Source organism: Phoca vitulina, unplaced genomic scaffold, assembly GCF_004348235.1.
Source record: "Phoca vitulina isolate PV1807 unplaced genomic scaffold, GSC_HSeal_1.0 scaffold13, whole genome shotgun sequence".
NCBI classification, from domain to species: Eukaryota; Metazoa; Chordata; class Mammalia; order Carnivora; family Phocidae; genus Phoca; species Phoca vitulina.
This window is the reverse complement of record NW_022589716.1, coordinates 41,109,570-41,133,267: the sequence shown is the minus strand read 5'-3', so window position 1 is coordinate 41,133,267 and position 23,698 is coordinate 41,109,570. Positions and strand designations below refer to the sequence as shown.

The window sequence follows — 23,698 nt, the reverse complement described above, 5'->3', positions numbered from 1 at the left end:
GGGTACGTGCACCCCAATGTTTATAGCAGCAATGTCCACAATAGCCAAACTGTGGAAAGAGCCAAGATGTCCATCAACAGATGAATGGATAAAGAAGATGTGGTATATATACACAATGGAATATTATGCAGCCATCAAAAGGAATGAGATCTTGCCATTTGCAACGACGTGGATGGAACTGGAGGGTATTATGCTGAGCGAAATAAGTCAAACAGAGAAAGACATGTATCATATGACCTCACTGATATGAGGAATTCTTAATCTCAGGAAACAAACTGAGGGTTGCTGGAGTGGGGGGTGGGGTGGGAGGGATGGGGTGACTGGGTGATGGACACTGGGGAGGGTATGTGCTCTGGTAAGCGCTGTGAATTGTGCAAGACTGTTGAATCTCAGATCTGTACCTCTGAAACAAATAATGCAATATATGTTAAGAAAGAAAAAAAGAAGAAGAAGAATGTAGCAGGAGGGGAAGAATGAAGGGGGGGAAATAGGAGGGGGAGAAGAACCATGAGAGACGATGGACTCTGAAAAACAAACTGAGGGTTCTAGAGGGGAGGGGGGTGGGAGGATGGGTTAGCCTGGTGATGGGTATTGAGGAGGGCATGTTCTGCATGGAGCACTGGGTGTTATGCACAAACAATGAATCATGGAACACTATATCTAAAACTAATGATGTAATGTATGGGGATTAACATAACAATAAAAAAAATAAAAAAAAAAAAGAAATTACTGCTGAAATAGAAGGAACAAAGCTCTCATCTAATTCTGATACAGGCACAAGAAGAAGGGACCCTTTTTCCTAAGTGCCTGAGTGTCCTAGGTGTGTGAATGCAGTGTCAAAGTGTCATCATGAGAAGTCAAGTATCTGCCAGCATGCTGGCCAGGCTCCTAGAACATTGGTGCCCATGCAAGTTAATCAGTGAGAACAAACTGAAGTTTCAAAGGGAAGAATTTTTCATGAGTAAAGTCCCACCAGGGGAGGTAGCCAAGGAAACGAATTTAAAAAGTGATAGTGGGAGGGAAAGCCATTCTGCCAACCTCTCCAGGTTCAAGTTCACTTGTTCCACAGATAGATGGCTCAGATGAAGAGTAGAAAGAGCCCTGGACTTGGAAACAAGAGAATATTAGTTTAGTTTCCTACAATTCTATTGATATGAAATGCCCAGGATAGGCAAATCCATAGACAGAAAGTAGATCATGGTTACCCGGTCTGGGGAGTGGGAGAAGGGAAGAATGCAGAGTAACTGCTTATGGGTATAGGCTTACTTTCTGGAATGATGAAAACGTTCTAGAATTGGTGGTGGCAGCTGCACAACCTTGTGAATACACTAAAAACTGCTGCATTATACATTTTAAAAGGGCAAATTTTATGATATGTAAATTATATCTCAATAAAACTGTTAGAAGATCAGAATTAGAAATCTTCCCCATATACTAAAGCCAACAGTGAACTCGCAATGATGTATAGACTAACCAGGTAAAGGACTGATCTTAGAAAGGCCTCAAGCCTGGACCTGCTTGGGAATGCTGCCTCTAGAAACTTGGCCTGCACTTCACTCAGTCTCCCAGTACAGAGTAAGGAAAGTACTGAAGCTGGTTTGCACCTGTTATTCACACCTGGCCAAAGGCAGGCATGTGGCCACAGCCTCCAGAACAGACAGGCAGGGTGGTGGCCAGGACAGAATAAATCCCCCAGAAGAAAGAGAGAGGTGGCTTTTCATTATTTTGAGGAATCTGCTCCATGTGCACAGCTCTGCATGCCCACAAGGAACTCTGGGAACCTAGAAGTCATACTCAGTCTGGGGGCATGCACCATTATCTCCTGCTTTCTGTAATAATCTGTGAGTGTCTGTTTTGCAACATCTCTAACAGACTCCACAGCTGTCCTTCTACCAATCACACCACATCCCATTTTGACAGCCATGCATTTAGACTGCTTGTAATTGATTTCAACAGTTATTCGAGCAACTAGTCCACGTCAGACCTGTGTTAGGGGCTAACGAGATAGCAGAGATTAAGAGAGCCTGTGTTCTGTGCTGATGATTTTGCATATGAGTCTCATTTCCTTAACTATTTTTTGAAGTTTTTTTGAGGGCAAGGGTTATGGCTTCTATTTCTCTAATTAAGTCCAACTTGAGGCTTAGAAAAGAAAGTATTTCTTCTGACTGCAAAGATAAATGTTCCTCAAGGGAAAGAAGCCCAGAGAAAGGAAAACTTATGCTTTAATGAGTCAGTTTCACAATTCTGCAGAGCTTGTCCACCAAAATCTACTCTTTCCTTCTTAAGCGGAAATAGAGTACATATATGCTGCTTGTAGTGGGGCACCACGTTTCCCAGTTTTCCTTGCAACACAGGTGAGGACTCATGCTCTCCCCAGTGGAACTTGAGCAAAGTGACACATGTCACTTTGTTACCTGCCAGGCAAGGTAAAGTAACAATTCAGGTTGTTGGGTTTCTTTTAAACTTTTTTTTTCTCTTTCTTTCAAGATTTTATTTAAAACAAGTTCGTTAACATATAGTATAATATTAGTTTCAGGAGTAGAAGTTAGTGATTTCTCACTTGCATATAACACCCAGTGTTCATCACAACAAGTAGCCTCCTTAATGCCCATCACCCAGTTTCCCCATCCCCCCCCACCTTCCCGCCAGCAACCCTCAGTTTGTTTCCTCTAGTTAAGAGTTTCTTGTGGTTTGTCTCCCTGTTATTTTATTTTTCCTTCCCTTCCCCTATGTTCATCTGTTTTGTTTAAATACCATACAATTTCACTCATATGTGGAATTTAAGATACTTTTTTTTTTAAGTAGGCTCCATGCCCAACGTGGAGCTTGAACTCACACCCCTCAGTCCAAGAGTCACATACTCCACCAACTGTCAGCCAAGTGCCCCCGACAATTCCGTTTTAAGCAGCACACAAAGACAAGCCCTCCAGAATGATGGGAGCCACAGAGGGAAGAAGACTGAACCCCAGTCCCGGACTATTAAATGGGCAAGAAATAAACCTCTTTTGTGTTTGGCCATGACCTTTTGGGGTCTGGTTTAGCAGTATACCCTACCCTAAGCAGCTCTCTCCAGTGCAAAATGGTTGATGCCTGATGAAATACTACTTGACTGCTAATTCACCTAATACAATGTGGAGAACAGGATCTTACGGTGCTAACTGCTGGCAGAGACCCATTAGGCTTCTGGGGACTCAGAGGATAAGGGATTTATCTGGTGCTATGCAAAGCTGAGATACTCTTGGCATCTATAAATGAGTACTAGGACTGTTAGCTCTTCAGCTGTACCTTATTCCTCTCTCCATGCCCAGTGCTTACCATATTCTGTTGTCAAGACACAGAGGAAGCAATAAGTATTTCTGAAATAACCATTACCTTTTCACATTTATTACAACACAGAGCACACTACAATGCAAATATGTATCTCCTATCTCTATCCAGAGCTCCGTGTTTCCTAAGTCTTTGTATTCCTACCACCTACACATCCTGCACGTAAGAGGCATTCAGCATCTGATGAATAAATTTATAAAGATTTTCCCTACAAACCCATGCAGATGTACAGCAATAAAAACAAAGAAAGAATAATAATGAAAATAATTTGGATATGAAGAACTCCTTTCTTCTGTGGCGCTCCAAGCACTTCCATTAAACTCCCTAGCTGTCTTAGTCTGTTTGGGCTGCTATAAGAAAATATCACAGACTGGGTAGCTGATGAATAACAGAAATTTATTTCTCATAGTTCTAGAGGCTGGAAACCCAAGATCAAGATGCCAGCATGGTCAAGTTCTGGTGAAGGCCCTCTTCCAGTCACAGACTGCCCACTTCGAGCCACGTCCTCAAGTGGTGGAAGGGGCATGTTAGCTCTCTGGGGGTCTATTATAAGGCACTGATCCCATTCATGAGGCCTCTGCCTCATGACCTAACCCCCTCCCAAAGGCCCCACCTCCCGATACCATCACCATGGGCATTAGGTTTTCAACGTATGAATTTTGGCAGGGATACAAACACTCGGACCAAAGCACCAATCATCTGAAGACAGATTCAGAAAATCACAGACTTGTAAAACTGGAAGGAACGTCAGAAGCCAAGTGCCAGAGATGAGGAAACTGAATGTGAGGAAATTAAAAGCACTTATTCTAGGTCACAGAGTTAACCCGCTATAGATACCAGGTCGACCAGCTCCAGCTCCGCCACTAGGGCCGCGCCTCATTCCTGCTCATCTCCCCAACCGCCCACCACACACCCTCGCACACCGTCGTTATTCAACAGCGTGATGAAAAGATATGACCAGTCAAATCAAGCAATTCCTGTGAAAGTCAGAGCTGCGCGATCACAGATGTTCTTACCGCCATCAACTAAAATTTCTGGATCGCTTGAGTTTAAGATGTTTGGACTTTGTAATAAGATCAAAACCTAACTTCTATGAACTGTTTTTTTCCTATAATTAATTGTTCCAAAGAATAAAATTATTAAAATATTTAAAAAAATAACCTTTTAGTCTAGTACCAGAATAAAGATGGCAGCAAGTTTAGCTTGCAATTAATGTCAGATTCTTGAGATCACATTAAAACTACACTGCTCATATGCTCACTTGAACTTCTTCAGATAATTTAATGCTTACACAGTGTCGATCATTTTCCTTATTATCTTGTAATTGCTTCAAAGGTAAGTTAATCTCTATCAAAACAAGAGAGAGATTACCAGGATTTGATTTGTTTTGACAAGCAATCACAAGGAATTTATTACAGATCAAGAAAGGTCTGAAGAGGCACCTGGGTGGCTCAGTTCGTTGGGCGACTGCCTTCGGCTCGGGTCATGATCCCGGAGTCCCGGGATCGAGTCCTGCATCAGGCTCCCTGCTCGGTGGGGAGTCTGCTTCTCCTTCTGACCCTACCCCCTCTTGTGCTCTTTCACTCTCTCTCTCTCAAATAAATAAAATAAAATCTTTAAAAAAAAAAAAAAAAAGAAAGGTCTGAAAAGAACAAGAAACACCAACACATACCCTTTAAAGATATAAAGACTAATATATTTTTTAATAGGACCACGTTTTATTTTTCCTAAGCCTTTCTTTCCCCTCAGAGTGTGGCGTGTTATTTATTTCAGCATATCAAATCCCTGATTCACCTGGGGAAAGGACTAATATCATTTTGGATTTATGTTATGCAGTTAAATTTTGCAATTTGAGATAGAAGAATCAAATGTGTTGACTTTTTGAGAGATTTTAAAAATATATTCTATGGCAAAAAATATATATATATATATATATCCTATGGCTAAAATCAACAACACAAGAAACAACAGGTGTTAGCAAAGATGTGGAAAAAACAGAATCCTCATGCACTGCTGGTGGGAATGCCAACTGGTGTAGCTCCTCTGGAAAACAGTATGGAGGTTCCTCGAAAAATTAAAAATAGAATTACTGTATGATCCAGTAATTGCACTACCGGGTATTTACCCAAAGAATACAAAAACACTAATTCAAAGGGATACATGCACCCCTGTGTTTACAGCAGGATTATTTACAATAGCCAAATTATGGAAGCAGCCCAAGTGTCCACCGATTGATGAATGGATAAAAAAGATGGGATATACATATATACAATGGAATGTTATTCAGCCATAAAAAAAGAATGAAATATTGCCATTTGCAATGACATGGATGGAGCTAGAGAGTATAATACCAAGTTAAATAACTCAGAGAAAGACAAATACCATATGATTTCACTCATTTAAGAAATTAATCTTAAGAACTTAAGACCCAAAATAAACAAGCAAAGGGGACGAGAGAGAGAGAGAGAGAGAGAGAGACAAATCAAGAAACAGACTCTTAATTATAGAGTACAAACGGATGGTTGCCAGAGGGGAAGGGGGTGAGGGGATGGGTTAAATGGGTGATGGGGATTAGGGAGGACACCTGTCATGATGAGCACCAGGTGATGTGTGGCATGGTTGAATGACTATATTGTACATCTGAAACTAATACAACACTGTATGTTAACTAACTGGAATTAAAATAAAAATTTCAAAAGCCAAAAATAAATAAATAAAATGAAAATAAAAAATATATTCTAGGGATATTTTACTTGGAATACCCTAACTTTTGACTACTGTGACTTTCAAAAGCCAGGCAGTCCTTACAAAGACCACTTGGCCTTTCTCATATCCCACATGTTAACACTGCTAATGTGGAGAAAGCAGGAAACATCACACTGAAGCCTTCAATTCTTCAACCATTAATTGTCTTACAGCCCCTCAATATGGTTTCAGCTCCACCCTTTTGTGTGGATTTCAGTTTGGGACTGCAAACAGCCTGATCAACAAATCCAATGACCCTTGCATTGAACGCTGACCTTTCTGCTTCTGACATTGTTGATCAATTCTTTCCTTCCTGAAAGCACCCATCCTTGGTTTCTGTAACACTTCTCTGTCCTTGTGCTCCAGTCATCCTAAAAATCGGGAGGCCCCTTTGGGGAGGGCAATTCAGCAAAAGCTACCTAATAAATGTTCACTGATGTCCATGGATAAGCAACTGAAGGAGTAAGTCAAGAGTAAGTCAAGAAGTACCAATAAGGAATCACAAAATATTAAATAAAATCAAAAGCAGGAGGGATATTATCTATGTTTTAATCAATCTAGATGATACTTGGCACCTAATAGGCTCTGATAATTATCTGCTGAAAAAAAAATATCCAATAGTCCTAAGCATCGAGCATTTGTCTCTGTGCAATGGCGGCTACAAGAGAATTGAAGAGCTGGCCCTGCTTCCGGGGGCTCTGCCACCTCCCCCTGGGGCCCATCTATGTGTAAAGGTAAGAATGCTCATTCCTCACAAAAAGGAAACACTTTAGATTTTAAGCAAAAAAAAAAAAAAAAAATACTCACATGTCAAAAGCACTGAACTCCAACGTTAAGCGAGCTGGCAGCCCAGCAGAATCACCTGGACAGAAGCATTATCACATTTTCCGTTATGAGTCAGTAATAGCAGCATTCATAACTAAAATGTTTGTGAATAATTGTGTTCTCTTTCTTGAGCCCTAAGTGCCCTGTCCAATTCCTGGTCATCCATATTCAACAGGGACTTAGCAGAAGATGCCAGAGCTTTTCTGAATTGGAGGAATTTGTCAAGACTATAAAAAAAGATTCATTGGAAAAAAAAGTTTCCAATCTCCTCCCTCAGCAATTCTAAGTAATCAGTATTAATTCTTTGGATTAATAACTGGAGTCTCACCACTCCCTTTCTTTTCCCCACAACAGAGAAAAAGAAGTGCAAATGAATTCGTGTCAAAAGCCAGGAAGTAAAATGGGGATAAAAGGTACAGCATAGGGAATATAATCAATGTTACTGTAACAGAACTGTACGGTGATAGATGGTAGCTACGCCTGTGGTGAGCAAAGCATAACATATAAACTTGTCAAATCACTATGTTGTAAATCTAAAACTAACGTAGCACTCTGTGTAAACTACACCCAAATAAAAATTAATTAATTAATTAATTAAAGACAGACAGACAGTCAGGAAGTAAAATAGAAACCAGTGAAGAGCATTAATTAAAAAGACAAGGGTGTCCCTTTCTAAAGGAAAGCTGACCCTATACTGGAGGGCAGAGAACATAACAGAAGGTGACGGAATATGGAGTTTACTGTCACCTACCATTGTAGTAATAGCCCTTAATGTCCTTGGGAGCTTCATCCAGCCGATACTCATTCAGCTTTCTCTGGGTCAACTCATGCCAGAATCCAACGTCCAAGGCACTGCTAAAGGGAGCAAACTGCAATTTGGAGAGCCCAGGATCCCCCGGAGCTGCTGCCATTATTTGTTGCCTACTAAAAAACAAAACAGAACACAGCAAAATAGCACAAAATATGGTAAGAAAAAAAAATTTGTAATAAGGCATAATCAAAACAAACAAACAAACAAAAAATGATGGGATATATACAGGCTACCTGAAGACCTAATTGAAAATCACCCTGAATACTCCGCCTTTGTCGCCAACAACATAGGCTGACAACACAACTGATTTTCTTAGTAAAGTCCTTTCTCTTAGGCCTTTCTGGCCTTTACCTCTATGCATCTTCCTTTCTTGTTCAAGTCAGTCTGACTGCTACATGAATGCGACTCCTTCGTCAACATAATCACAGTCTCAGAAATTTCTGCCCTCCTGTGTGGTCCTGGAGAACTTCACAAGCCCAGCCGGTCAGAAACACAAGGCCAACCGGCAGAGCTCTGAATGAGAGCAGCACTTGAGCACTCCCCGCTGAGGAGAATGAAGAAATTTCTGCCCACCTAACCTGAACTTTTTTTACATCTCATCTTTTATCTTTTAAATGCATGGAAAATTTGCATTTTACTGCACCACACGTATTTTAATATTTCATTCTCCCCCTGAAATCATCAAATAAATGTGACCCTCCCAACAATCAGACATGCACACACTGCAACTCCCCCACCCCTGCACACACTCTCAGGAGGATACCACTACCAGCTGGAGAAGCACAATACTAGAGCAACTTGGTATTTCCAAAAAGCACAAGTCAGGGAGGTCTCTTCACTCTCCACCCAAATTTCCCTATGACCAGACAGAGTAATATTTCTGCAGCAGAATGTATGAAGAGTCATGCTAGGCGACAATAGTTCACATCTATTACCTGAGTTTTGAGCCAAGATTATCACATAGTTTTCAGTTTTCCAAACTTGTTAGATTTTGGAATTAAGAGATAACAAGCTTTTGGGGGTGCCTGGGTGGCTCAATCGGTTGAGCGGCTGCCTTCGGCTCGGGTCATGATCTCAGGGTCCCGGGATCGAGCCCCAGGTCAGGCTCTCTGTTCAGCAGGGAGTCTGCTTCTCCCTCTCCCTCTGTGCACATATTTTTTCTCTCTCTCGCTCTCTCTCAAATAAATAAATAAATAAATAAATAAATAAATAAATAAATAAAATCTTAAAAAAAAAAGAGAGATAACAAGCTTTCGACTGATAATAACTAGATGGTAAAATGCAAAGTTACCACTCCATGAAGATGCTAAAATTTCAGAAAGAGGAGATGAGTATGGGGCAAAGCAGGGAAGATGTCTCAGGGAAGGAGCTCTTTAAAACTCCCGACTGCCTCAGTATGCATTCTCAGCATCATGCGTCAGAAAATGTCTGACCAAAGGTTTTCAACTTTCCCCACCTTGAGGGCTTATTAAAAACTGAGGATGAAGGGACACCTGGGTGTCTCAGTCAGTTAAGTGTCTGCCTTCGGCTCAGGTCATGATCTCGGGGTCCTGGGATCGAGTCCTGTATCGGGCTCCCTGCTCAGCGAGGCACCTGCCTCTCCCTCTGCCTGCTGCTCCCCCTGCTTCTTTTCTCTCTCTCTCTCTCTCTCTCTGACAAATAAGTAAAATCTTAAAACAAAACAGAGTATGCCTGGGCTCCACCTGCTGGAGGGGAGAAGAGAGGGTGAGGGTGGCCAGGAGTCTCCAGGTTTGATTAGTGTCCCAGGCGGGTCTGATTCAAGTTTGGTACTATCTTGATGGCTTCAGGACACTGGCACTCTTACTTTTGGAGGCCCCACCTCTAAACCATTTCAAACATATTTAAACATACCCTTGTCCTGTATTAAATAATTTCTGGCTTTTAATTATTTGAAAGGCTTTTTATAATTCTGTACTTTCAGAATGTTCATCTTTTTCCAGCTCACACCTATTTCCATAGGACCAGGGAAAGCTTATGGATCCCATGCACTGGGGCTTCAGTGCCCAACAGAGAAACAGATCCTCATATAGGTGACCTGGGGCCTTCGCATTGAGAAACGTGGATCTAGAACACCCAAACAGCCTCCTCCAATTGCTCCTTTCTACTCTTCCTCCACAATGCTTTCCACTATTGGTTTTTGAAAGATTCCATGCTCAGCTCTCTCCTTGGTCTATAAGTTTTCTCAAAAGCAAAATTACTCATTTTCTACATCAATTTCTATTTATATGCCAGTGAACTGTAGGACTATACTTCTAGAGAGTTAACCTCCAAACATATACAGTTGACCCTTGAACAACACAGGCTTGAACTGCATGAGTCCACTTGTACGTGGAGTTTTTTCGATACGCTACAGTATCGAAATACTGTAAATGTATTTTCCTTATGGTTTTCTTAATATTTTCTTTTTTCTAGCTTACTTTATTGTAAGAATACAGTATATAATACATATAACCTAGAAGCTATGTGTTACAGTATATAATACATATAACCCAGAAGCTATGTGTTAATCGACTGTTGATGTTATCAGTAAGGCTTCTGGTCAACAATAGGCTATTAGTAGTTAAGTTTGGGGGAGTCAAAAGTTATACATGGATTTGACTATGTGGGGGGTCAGCACCCCTATCCCCCACATTGTTCAAGGGTCATCTGTATGTTTTAAAAGCCAGGGCTTGGATTTCTCACAGACATCTCAAGTTTGACAAACCCCAACTGAACATTTCTTTTCCCAAAATTCTGCCCCTTTCCCAATATGTCCTAGTTTACTTAATAGTACCACTTATATCCGAGGTCAAAACCTCAAAGTCATCTTCAATTTTTCTATCTCTCATAGTTAGTACATCAGTGATTGCTAGAGACTCAGCCTTAAACGGGCCTCTGGAATGAGATGAAGGTGACAGCTACTGGGCCAGGCAGTGCAGCAGAGGTGTGCACCTGAATTTATTCCTCTGGAAAGCCCTAATAAGTGACAGTTCCAATTTTACAGAGGAAGAGACTGAGGTTCACAGAGATAAGAAGTCTGCAGAAGAACATACAGGTAGGAAAGTGGGGTGAACTGGAGAGGACGAGGATCCAAATTCCACATGCCCATACTCTTCATGCAATTTCGTGTTTCCTGTCCAAGTCAGTTTCCCTTCTCCCCTCCATCCCCCTGCCACATGTCAGGCCTACCATCTCACACCTCAGCTCCTGTGGTAACATGCCCACAGGTCACTGCCTTCTGTCCCTGCCTTCTCCAAACAAGATGTCATGTTGCCACCAGAACTGATCTGCGCAGGGGACTGCGTTGTTTAAACAAACAAAAAACCTTACCGGCGTTACCCCAGAGAGAGTAAGGTGCCAACACTGTTTCAGCTTGCTCATTTCTCAGCCTTACGCCTTTCCCTAGGAAACCTCTCCCCATCTCTACCAGGAAAATTCCATCTCATCTATTAAGATATTTTATGAAGCTCTCATTAACGCCCACAGTCAGTGGGCATCAATGGTTCCCTTCTCCATGATGACAGATGAAAACTTCCATTAGAGCATTTACCATCATGAATCATACTTGCTTTTTTGATCATACCTTTTTAAAATTTTTTAAATAACAGCAGCAGTAGTAGTAACTATTCTAACTGAATCTTTATTCTGTGCCAAGCACTAAACATTTTACACATTATCTTATGACAACCTCAAAGTGGTTGCACTATGCCTACTTTACAGAAGAGAAATGGAGGCACTGAAAATACCAAGTAACTTGCCCAAAGTCACTCAGTTAGGAAGTAGAAGAGCTGAGATTATAACCCAGGTCGACTGGCTTCAAAGCCCCAACTCTCATCACAAGTACAGTAGTACTGCCTTGAAGGAAGACACCCCTTTTCAGAGCCTTTATATTGCCCATCAGCTGCACAGATGCTAAAAAAGAACCATTTTGAAAAACATTTACATACTAACTTCCTCTCCAACAGAGTCAAAAGTAAAAGGTCATAGCCAGAGTAGTCATCCAATATGGAAGGAAATCAACACAGCAGCAGACAGTAGTACAAATGAATCTCTCTGACAGCCTCTGTGTGACGGGTAATCAGGCCCCTACATGCTTTAGTCATCCACAACTTACTCTTAAAGGTCGGCGGTAACTCATCATCATTTGGATCACCTGCTGAGGTCACCAAGATGGAATTTTACCAGTGCCAGAGACAAAAGAGAAGACTCTCTTCTATACCGCACTTAAAACAACTGGGAAAAGGTGACTCAGGAAGACCACTTAGAAAATAAGAGATGGGCATACTAATTAAGTAATCTGCGTAAGAGGCACATCCTTCAAACATTTTCTGACTTATTTGATCTTTTAGAAATTTCAAACAGAACCCAAGAGCCTATTTCACAAGAGGATATGGTTGGTATTCAGCCGCTGAACTGCTGCTTGACAGGCTAAGAAAACAGAAAGGTCCTAAGCAGCAGCAACATGTGATGAGGACATTGCTGGAAACATCTAAATAGCATATTCAAGTATAAATGTATCACTTAGGGATCCATACATCTGTGTCACACTGCCATCTTCCTTAAGCTGGAAGGGAAGATTTATGGAAGTAATGATCAAAATGGAATTCTGGAGGGAGTAGTGAGTTATAGGTGTAAAGTCATTTATGTGTCACTCACCTAGATCCAAACGTCACCTGCTTCCTAAAAAATTACTTGTCTATACAACCCTAGACAATACAAGATGAGAATTCTGCTTAGAAACTTCAACACTACATATAGACATATTCAAGGAAGGAAACTGACAGGGGCATCAATATAAGTGGTTCAACTTTATTTCTCACTATTTCTATCATATTCAGGATGTGAAACCCAGGAGTTACACAAGATGGGATTGTGTTATTTCCACTGAAAGAGGAAAGGCTTTGATGAGGATTCAGCACTTTTCATGAGCAAGAATGCCAGCAGTAACCAAAATATCCAGCCAAGATTTAACTGAAATAGCAGGTGGGTGGTTAAGCAATACAAACTCTCTGGGGCTGTGTGTACCACCTAAACATGGTGCAAATTTCTGGCTTTATGAAAATAAAACTAAGTCACACTCAGCAACTTACACAAAGTAGGAGCTCATAAAACACCACTGTCTGAGTACTTGCCAAAAGTTTCTTTACAAATGGTCCTAAACCTTGGGTAGTGCTGTTCTCTAAAGTCAAATCCCCACAGGAAATGGGTAACAGTGGTTGCCTCCCAAGAAAGCAGCTATGGAATCAGGAGACAAGGGTGTGGAGAGACTTATTTTCACTGTATGGCCCTATTCCCTTTGAATTTGTTTCGAAATTCAATGAATTTTGTGTATGTGGAATAACAATACAGAAATAAAATAATTAAAGAAAAAAAGTCCCAACCCAATGGCAAGATGCGGAATGAAAGACACCCAAGGCTACCAGCACAGCTGCTTTAATTCCAAGAAACAACACCTGAGAGATCCCTGACCAACAACAATGTCTTACTCGTCTTTCTTCAGCACTCAGCACATTGCCTAGAATATATTAGGAGCTCAGTAAATGTTGACACGCAATAATAGCTCTCTTCCCCCAAAAAAGGCCAATAGATGGATGCTATAATGAGACAAATTACAGCAGACTTTAAAAATTACTAATAGCCTGAATTGTCCAAATAAGAAACAGATTGGCTGGAGAGATAATGAATTTTCCATTAGTGGAAGTGTCCAAGCATATATTAGATGATTATTTGCCAAGTCATATTGCACAAAGGATTACTGTATCAAGCAGTCAGACGAGGCCAGGGTTTGGCAGGCTTTTTCTGAAAAGGGCCAGATAGTAAATATTTTAGTCATTGCATGCCAAAACAGTTTCCGTTATAGTTTCTTCTCCTTTTTTACAACCCTTGAAAAATGTAAAAACAATCCTTAGCTCGTGGACTGCACACACACAAAAAGGCCTTGGTCACGATCTGACCTGCAAGCTATAGTTTGAGAACTCTCAGACTAGATGATCTTCCACACCTGTCACTTGGGTGAAGCAGACTGCAAGGCCACAGTTGCTGGTCTATGATAGAAACCCCGTAATGCTGCAAATACATCTGTATGAACTGGAAAACGTAGTCTACACAGAACACTCACACATATGTCAGCATCAGTAAGCTACCATGAAGCTCAGTTAAGATTTACTGAGGCTCAGGGAGTCTGGGTGGCTCAGCTGGTTGGGTGGTTGACTCTTGATTTCGGCTCAGGTCATGATCTCAGGATCCTGGGATCGAGCCCCGCATCAGGCTCCACACTCAGTGGGGAGTCTGTTTGAGTATTCTCTTTCCCTCCCCCTCTGCCCCTCCCCCTGCTCTCTCTCTCTCTCTCTCTCTCTCTCAAATAAATAAATAATGCCATTAGTGGCATTTCACATGCAAAACTGGCATATTACCACACCTCTGATGGTTTCCTTCCTACTTTTTCCTGGACCCCTGCTACTGCCTCCCAACTTCTCTGGTGCCACCCTGGTGGCCACGCCACTCCTCACCTCTGACTTGATGCTGAAGAAACATCAAGCTGCTTGGTTCTCTTCTAACACACCTGCTGTTCTGCCTCCACAACTCTGAACAAACAGCCCTTCTGTCTAAAAGACATCCTTGCCCCTGTGACTGATACACTTTTCAAAATCCAGCTCAGAGGTTATCTGCTCCAGAAAGCCTTCCCAGAGCTGCCTTTCACTCTCTGTACTCCTTGTTTGCTCTTCTCCATCAGCTATAGTTAATCACTTCTGTCTCTAAGCTACCTCTACGTTTAGTATTACTGTCCGACTCTTCCCTGATCTGTCTACCTCCATCAACTTGATTGAAAATTCTACAGATACAGAGATCCTGGCTCATATTCCTCTCAATATAACATTAATCCCTTGCAGAGTGGCTCTCAAATGTTACTGAGTTCTAGAAACCTTTTATGGGTACCTTCCACAAGAGAAGCAAGAGAAAGAAATAAGCCAGGCTTCTGCAATTGGGAAGACAAACTCCAAGCTCATTACCATGGAATGTGGAGATTAGAGTAAGAAATCATGAAGAACAAATGGAAATAGGCCATATGACTTAGAAGGTCTCTAAACCTATTATTGGTTTTTAGGACTAAGATCTTAATTGGCAAGAGATGTGCATATACAAATCAATTGAAATGAAACCTTACTCAACCAAATACAAAATTAGTAAAGAATTGATCTTTCTTCCTGAAAGTATTCCCATGGTTATAGAAGTTAAAAGCCTTTATTCACAGTCTCCAAGTATCTCTCCACAAAAAAAAAAAAAAAAAGATTAATTTCAAAGGAGAGAAAAAGTGACTATCGAGTGACAGAATCTGGCAGACACCATCTTCATGTAGGGACTGAAGTTAGCACCAGCAGCAATGGGACCAACAGACACGTATGCTATCTGATGGAATGCCACGAAAAGCACAAACACCTATAACACTCAGCTAAAAACATGACTTGGGGCTCATTGAGAGGAAAAGTCAGGTAAACCCTAACTGAAAAACATTCTACAAAATGACTGAGACTGGCTTACAATCTTCCAAAGTGTCAAGGTCTTAAAAGTCAAGGAAAGACTAAGGAATTGTTCCAGAATGAAAGAGAAAGACATGATGACTGAGGGCAACATGTGATCTTGGGTTGACCCTCTGCTTCTATACAGGATGCTACTGGGACAAAATCTGGATGGAGTCTCTGGGAGAAGGGTATATGAAAGGTCTTTGTCTTATTCTTGTAAGGTTTCTGCAAGTTTGAAACTGTTCCAAAATATAATATGAAGACAATTTTAGTGCCTGCACACACCTAGCCTATGTTATATTCAACAGGAAAAACCAATTAACATGACAGAAGTTAGAAGAGTAATTACAGGCTAGGGTGGGGCTACTGACTGGGAAGGGGAAATAAGAAGCCTCCTGGGGAGCTGGACATATTCTATATACCTTGAGCTGGGAGGTGGTTACAGGGCACATATCTATGTAAAAACCCATGAGCTATCGATTTATTAGTACACTTTACTATATGTATACTATACTTGAACAAAAAAAGTAAAAGAGAAAGCCCTATATTCAAGCTACAGTGATCCTACAAAGAACCTTCCTGTATTCATTTAATAGTTAACAGATGACCTATTTAAATCTAGTTTTGTTGAAAAGAAATTCATTTTTCTAAATAAGTCTAAATGAAATACCATTTCCATAAATTTCTCTAGCATCTGTTATTAAAGAAGCTGAAGACGGAAGTATTTTGGCTTTGCTGCTTATATAATTAATTGGAGCAGGAAGGCTCCCTGATAAGTCTGTCCAACTGGTCTCCCTCCGGAGGGGGGCCAATAGGATTGGACACAGCGAATATTAAGTCAGTGTAGGATTTCTGGAAAAATGAAGACGTAAAATTGGTAGAAGATAAACAACAATCATAGTGATAAAACAAACAAACTTGTCTTCAGGGAAACTAGACCCTTGGAGGACAGCGGAAAAACAGACCAGCCTAACTGTACCAAAAAAAAAAGTCTTGCTATAACTTTTCCAAGTGTGCGTTGTTGGGTTTTTGTTTGTTTGCTTTGGGAGGGCAGGGGGACTTCTGATGGTCCAGAGAAAGGATGTTAAAGTGACAGTAGTTGGGAGCCTGGTCTTCAGACAGACCCAAGCAGGAGCTCCAGTTCCACCTCTCACCAGCTGAGGAGCTTCAGGCAGGGAACTTCATCCCCTGTGCCTCGATTTCCTCGTCTGCAAAATCAGGGTAATTGTACCCAAGCCCTGAGGTTGCTGGGAGGGCTAAATGAGAAAGCGTGTGATGTGCCTGTTCCAGTGCCTGGCACAGTCAGCAGTCAATAACGGTAGTGCTATTAGCTCTTCTTGTCAACACATCTCTCCCACGTTAGTCAACAGCGCCTGACTAATGTGGTTGCCCTTCCCCGTGCTCATTATGAAAACTTTCTCTGCCTCAAACATGCCTCGTTGAAGCCTCACTTCCCTCAAAGGAGCACACTGCAGTCACAGCAGAGTATTAATTAAAATGGAACGGATGGTCTCCTGCTATAGGTCATCAAGGAGAAGTCCAGAGGAACAAGTTCTAAGAGTTAGGAGCACTTTGTGTTCAATTTCTCTGAGGCCATGTGGGGCCATTCACTTAGCAGAAGTGCCAGAATAACCGCAAATTGGCCCTGAAGTACCTTCTCTGGGCCAAGATGGAGCACAAAGAGCGGACTTCTGTTCTCATTCTCCCAGCTGCAGGGCTGTGAGCTCTGGCAGTCATTAAAATAAGCACCAAACCACTTGGCCAAGTCCTGCTGACAGAGTATGTTCTTAGCTGCTGATGGGTTAAAAAAAAAAAAAAAAAAAAAGGAGAAGGCCAGGAGTGGGGAGGGGGCCCCTTTGGCATATGGAGTCAACGCACATTTTGTCGGCTAATGATGCTCGGCAGCTTCATGAGTTTTGGAAATAATGTGCAAGGCTGCCAAAGAGGGAGGTGTACAAGCCCTCCCTTCCAAAAGGAGGGGAGCAAAGTTCCAAACTTCGAAGACAGATTAGGCTTTACCAGAAGATGAAAACTCAGGACTCCTACAGGGGAACCAGCTGGGTTCAGAAACCTCAAATCCTTTTAAAAATCGCATTGGAGTCAAGATGCCCCTGAGCCAAACTGATGTCTCCACAAGATACCGAATCATCTAAAATGGCTCTTTTTGTGACTGTACTGTAAGGTGGTCACAGCTGTTCACATAAGCAGAGAGGACAACTGCTACTGCGGACAAGTTGTCTCCCTCACCTCCCCGTATGCCACCTCTACCCCTACAAATTGACATTATTTGTTTCTCCAAGAAGTCCATCAGAGAACTGACAGTCACCTCCATAGTCTTCAAACTGTAACTTTCATTCTCACTGGCTACTCCCGGGAGTTGTTTTTCTTTGGTTTTCCTTCTGCTTTAATAACCTTAACCTTCACATACAATCTGTTTTTGTTCAGCCTCAGTTTTTGAGAATGGGTGCACTGGATACCAGCATTGCAGGGTGTGGCAAGCCTACAAGGGAGAGGTAGTGAGAGCTGTAAAAGCTGAGAAGACCTGTGAGAGAGGAGAAACAACACAAGGAAGATGGAGACAGGATGCCTGCTTCTGAGTCCTTTTTGTTACCTGCACCAATCAACAGTATCACGTTGCTCCATTCTGTATATGACGGACAGCCACCTAGATTTACCCGAATCACTGTGGAGCCCTTATGTCAACCAACAAGTAAAATCCGTGATGGTTTCCTAAAAGCTGGCTGAGTTATGGAGTCTAGCTTCTGAGTAACAGAGGCTTTGTGGTTTTCAGTTCCGGTGATATTTAAAGAGTCCTGGAAAAGGAAGAGGGGCTGAGAAATTGGGCCAAGCCAACACCTGATACCAGATTTTCAAAATATGTGATTTCCAAAGATGAGAATAAGGTTGGATTCTACAGTCCATTGGACAGAGGTTTTGCTCCTAGGAGGAGTGTCATGTGGGCCATTCCAGATCACATGGCACTTTTGTACAATTAGGCAACTGCACATCTTCCTCAAGATGTTTTACTTCCTTCCCTTAGAAAATTGTTGTAATACACTGACGGGTTGGCTCAAGACATTTTACCCTTGTATTCTAGAAAACTGGCACTACAAAATATACCCATGATGCCTATGACCTACACAAAGCACCCCTCAGATGTGGCCTCTTGTGCAGTACACAACCTGCACAACTGTAGCAGCAGTCATCAGAAGAGGCCACTATGGTTTAAGAACAAGTCATGACAGAGTAATAGCACTTCTTCCTTGATCAAAGAAGAACCACAGACATAGGACATAGGATATCTGGACCTCAGCAAGGTCTCCGACAAGAATGCTCCAAATATCCTAGTAGACAAGATGAAGATGTTGTAATTGGATATACTGACATAATCAGAGGGGTCAAAAACTGGTAAAATAATCTTATTCAAAGAATGTTGGTTAAGGTATGAACTGATGTTAATAAGAAACTGATGTTAATAAGAAAGGAGCTAATAGTGATAAGTCATTGGCTCAGTCTTTGGTCCTGTCCAATTTATTTTTATATATCTGTGTGAATGAATATTCATCAATATTTACTAAGTATGTCATGTGTGCTAAACCCTGTGTTAGGGGTTTAGAGCAGGGAAACAGACACAGAAATCACACCCACCTATAAGATGGGACATCACCTGCTGTACAGAATCACTGTGAGGATTCAACTAGAAAATGCATGTACCTGACACAGGAGGCACTCAAAAACAATTAATGTTACCAACAAAACATGTGTCAAAGACAGGGGGATTTCCATTTAGTTATTCCTTCAATAAACATTATATTATGTACAAGTTCCTGTGCTATATTTCAGCATTCAATGGCAAAAAAGCTAAGGTCTTTGCATTTTAGGATCTAAGTTTTGAGGGTTACACAGACCAGGAATGACAGGATAGCAATTTGTGGATAAAACAAATGCCCTACAGTATGGTATGTGTTCGTGCAGGGTGTTATGGGAGGAGGAAGGAGGGGTATCTAAATTAAACTGCAAAGGAGGGCTTTGTATTTTGGCAAAGATTTGTATTTTAGAAAGGGCACTCCGGCACCAGTGTGGGCCAGACAGAGCAAGCAGCTCAGTGGTCATGCAGGAATACAGGCAAGAAGTGAGAAGAGCCCAGACTAAGGCAGTGGGAGAGAAAATGGAGGAGTAAATGTGTCAGGAGATATCAAGGAAAGAGAATCTGTAGAACCTTGATGACTGCCTGGGATGGGATGAGAAGGAAAAGTCCAGGATGACTCCAAGGCTCTGGTTTGAATGACTAAATGGAAGGAGGAGAATGAGTCAGAATAAAGGATGCAGAAAGAACTGTAGCTTTGGAGGGAAGCTGATGAGCTTCATTTTGGACTCACTGAGTTTGAGGGCTGGCCCTCAGGAGAGATCCCAGCTCAGGATACAGAACAGGGGTCTTTGGCATATAAATGGGAATTGAAGTTGTGGGTTAGAAGAGCACAGAGTATAAGGCAGAGCCTTGGAGAAAACTAGCATTTAAGAGACAAAAGGAGGAAAAAAGTCCACAGTGCATACAGGGGGAAACAGCCAGAGAGATAGCACAAAGCAGGAGTGGTTTTCCTAAGTGAAGGAATATCAGCAATATCAGATGTGCTCAGAATTCAAAAGATAAGGAAGGAAAAATGTTCAAGAGTTTTGGTAACATGGAGGTGTGAAGACTAGGGAGAGCAATTTTGGAGGACAAGTGGGTGGAAGCAGGATTTTAGCGAATGATGACTTCAGGAAGTCAAGAAATGTGGATGGGAAGAGGTGGCGTGATGGCCTGATGGCAGAAGTTAATGGGAAGGTGTTTGGTTTTTTCCAGGTATTTAAATGAGAAGAGATAGTTAAGCAGGAGAGAAACGGAATAAATGATAGGACCAGGTCCTGAGGAAAAGGAGGAGATGGAATCTCAGCACAAGTAAAAGAATCAGCCCAAAACGTATTTCTTTCACAGAATTAGGCAAAGTGATAGGGTCAGCTGGAGACAAGTTTGTAAATTATAGCAGTTGGGGAGTCTTAACCGCTGGTTGCAACTTCATGAGGTCAAAGGCAAGGTTAGGAAGCTGGGAGAGGCATGAAAATCTGAAAGACAAGGAGGAGATGGGCAAGAGAGCTGTCCAAACACACATGAGGAGTGCCAAGCAGCACCAGGAGTCCACAGTGTGACAGTGTCAAGGGCAGGATGTGTCAACAACAAAGATGGGGATGGGGGTGCTCAGATCATCACAAAAAAAGTACAGCCCTGGTCTGTAAGGACAGACTCCTGGAGGAAAGAGATCTTCTTTTATACACCACACTCTTAAAGAGAGACTGTCTAACAGGAACAAGTTCAAAGGAAGGTAATCACAACAAAGAAGGTGTGAGAAAACCCCAGAGGTGATCATCTGGGGCTGGACTGACACCGAGTTGTTGTTACCCAGTCTGCCAAGACCATGGTGGTGCATACTGTCTACTGGGTAACAAAGCAGTATCTCATTATTCTCCCTTGAATACACAATCAGGCCTTACACTAGAGATAGGTAGAAGGATCGGGAGATAGAAAAAAGGAGGAGGAAGACATTTCTGAACTTCACTGCCCATGGGTAAAAGTGGAGAAAAGAGGCCATTTGGACTTCTAAATAAAATCTCAGAGGAGGTCAGGGATAACCAATCAAGGACCACTAATCAACGAACTTTGTTATTACTTACGTCCACACATAGGACCCATCCCCACTACCCCCCATATCCCAATTCATCTTCCTCCTCTCCCCATGTGGTGTTATCCAGTTACCAGTCCAGCAAATCCCACTTCCTTTAGCCCTTAAACCCACGCATCCATCTCCGTCCGCACAGCCACTGCCTTGGTTCACGCCTTCCTCCTCTGCCACCTGGACCAAAGCAACAGTGCCCTCACTGGTGTCCCTGCTGGCTCTGCCCTGTCCAGTGTAATCACCATGGAACTGCCTAGGTAATTTAAAATAGGTGAGAGCATGTCACACCCCTTTTTAAACTTTCACTGCCTCAACTCTCCAACACCACACCTTCAAGAAAGTCCAAACTTCTTAGCATGGCAATATTAACTGCTATCCTCCAACACCAAGTGGGTAACATATAGCATTCAATTCTCACAGCAACCCCGGGAGGTTGGCTTACACGTGAGGAAACTGAAGTTTAGAAACGGAGTGACTTGCCCATGGTCTCAAAACCAGTTCAATGGCAAAGCCAGCACAGGTACACAGGTAACTCAGATTCCGAAGTCTGTGTTCCTAACTATATATTATACAGTCTTTTGTTGCCCCCAAAGCCCTTTGTGATCTGCCTCCTGCTTACCTTTCCATAGTCACATCTTAGCCGAGGTGAACTACCTGCAGGTCACGCAGTCACCTATAGCCCTCTGCTCGCGCCACTCCCAATGTGTGCATTACCGTCCCACCTCCCACTCCTCTTCTCCTGACTGATCTTGCTCATCCTTCAGGCCCTGAATAAAGCAATACCTCCTCACAGAAGCCTTCTCTGATGCCTCAGCCTGACGTATGATCACTCTAAGTCCTCCTCTGGCAAATGTCTACAACAGCTTCATACCATAGTGCTGTTGTCTATCTCCTTGATTTAAAAAATAATTAATTCCTTGAGGACAGGGATGTGTATCTTGAATGAGAGCCCTGTACTTAACTCCTTAAAGAATTTCGAAATCATGTCACATGAGAGGCAGGGAGGAGCTGGCCAAAAAAAATGGAAGGGGAAGGGGAGATGTTTTAGGAAGCAGAAGCAGCAGGAGCAAAGGGCTACAAATGAGACACAACCTGTAAACGGTTTGACAGGATGGAGAAACAATTAGGCAAGATGAGCTTTCACAAGACTGGCTTTTTCTTCATTCGCATGTTAGTTCCAAAGTCACTTCCTCAGAGAATTCATCTCTGACCACCTAGATTTTACAACAGCTCCCTCCGCTTAGCCCCAGTTACTCTCCATTCCATTACTGTTTCTTTTTTCTGTGGCGTCTAACAGGATCTGAAACACCTACCACCCACTATAAGCGCTGTATCATTGACAATCACCACAACCGCCACCACCACGATCAAAAAGTAGGCTCCATGAACAGCACCTCTGCATCAGCAGTGCTTACGGTGATGCCTGGCACACAGCAAAATTCTCAGCTGTTGTGGAGTTTACTATGGGTAAATAAATTCAATGTGCTCAGCCTGGAGAAGAAATGGTGTGAAGCGGAAGGGAGATCCCAAAGGCCTGAAGGAGGGACAATGAGCTGAGATTATGGGGTAGCTGCTTTCAGCTCAACATATGACTTAAGTCAAAGCTAGGGGGAAAGACCAAACAACAATAACCAGAAATAGCGAGTTTTCTGCCACTTAAGAAATTTAACCCATGGGCCGGGGTGTCATAAAAGAAATCCAAGTATTCAACTGGAAAGGGAACCTGGGTCCCAGGGGTCTGAAACTGGCAGTCACAGATATGCCTGGTTTGAGTTGCAAAGTTAAAAACCATTTTTTCTTAAATTGGTTTTGAAAAAATTGTAGTCGTCAGTGTTTAAAAATCAAGAGATTACACGAGTGCAACACAAGAGTTTTGCTTTCATTTCTCCAACTTCATATATGTTAGTATTGTGCTCATAAAACTCAAGCAAAAACGTTTGACTATTTCTGACATGGAAATAAAATTTTTACACCTACATTTACCTTACCTGACTGAATAAGCATTAAAGTTTGTAACCCCTGGATCAAACTGAAGAATCGAGAATCTTAGCTCAGAAAAGCCCTGACAAAAAACTGACTTCATTTAACGCCCTCGCTTCACAAATGACGTTATTTATCACTCCCATTTTACAGATGAGGGAAGACAGGTTCAGAAAGAGGTGACATGCCCGAGTCACACAGCAAATCCGGGCAAAACCAGGATTAAGAGCCCTGACGTCCTATCCCCGGTATTCCAACACCGAAGATTCAGAGGACTCCCTGACAGACGACAGGAGGGACTGACTTAGGACATTAGGAGCTTTCTAGTCAGGACCCCGGACTGAACCAGTCCCAGGGGACGTGGCTGGAGAGGGAGGGTGAAAGCCGGAGTCAGTGACTCCCTGGAGGAGAGAGGATCCTGAAATCCACCAAGGCTCTCGCCCTCACTGCCGAGCTCGACCCCTCCCGCCAGGCCTCCAAAACCCAGCCCGCAGGACCCCGCTACTCCCTCACCAACGCGGTTCACTTACCGCCGCTCAACTTCCGGCAACCACGGCGTAGTCCGCAGCGCGCGCCCCGATGACGCAATATGGCCCCGCCCGCCCGCCTGCCTAGGTCAGTGGTACGCATGCGCACACGGAGGCGCGGGCCAACCTGGTATATGAGCCCCTAGCACCGGGCTGAGTGGGAGGAACTTGAGTTGCAAGGAAGGCGGAGCGTCAGGAGGTGGGCGAGGCCCCCTGGTGAGAGCTGAGCAAGCCAGTTTATCAGCTGTGGAA

General features: G+C 42.6%; 1 protein-coding gene across 10 annotated transcripts in view; it reads right to left on the bottom strand.

The window, feature by feature from the left end:
- Positions 1–23,494, bottom strand: part of ATG7 (autophagy related 7) — a 233,960-nt gene extending 210,466 nt beyond the window's left edge. For 4 of the 10 annotated variants that reach the window (XR_004300397.1, XM_032411945.1, XM_032411943.1 and 1 more), the window contains exons 1-3: positions 21,559–21,713; positions 7,649–7,821; positions 6,880–6,934 (exon numbers count right to left, since the gene is read on the bottom strand). Coding sequence is in view for 9 of the 10 variants with exons in the window: in XM_032411945.1 (XP_032267836.1) it covers positions 6,880–6,934; positions 7,649–7,821; positions 21,559–21,566 (236 nt within the window). In the remaining variant the exon portion in view is untranslated. The other 6 variants (XM_032411942.1, XM_032411937.1, XM_032411938.1 and 3 more) reach the window with 5 other exon arrangements.
- Positions 23,495–23,698: the final 204 nt, after the last annotated feature.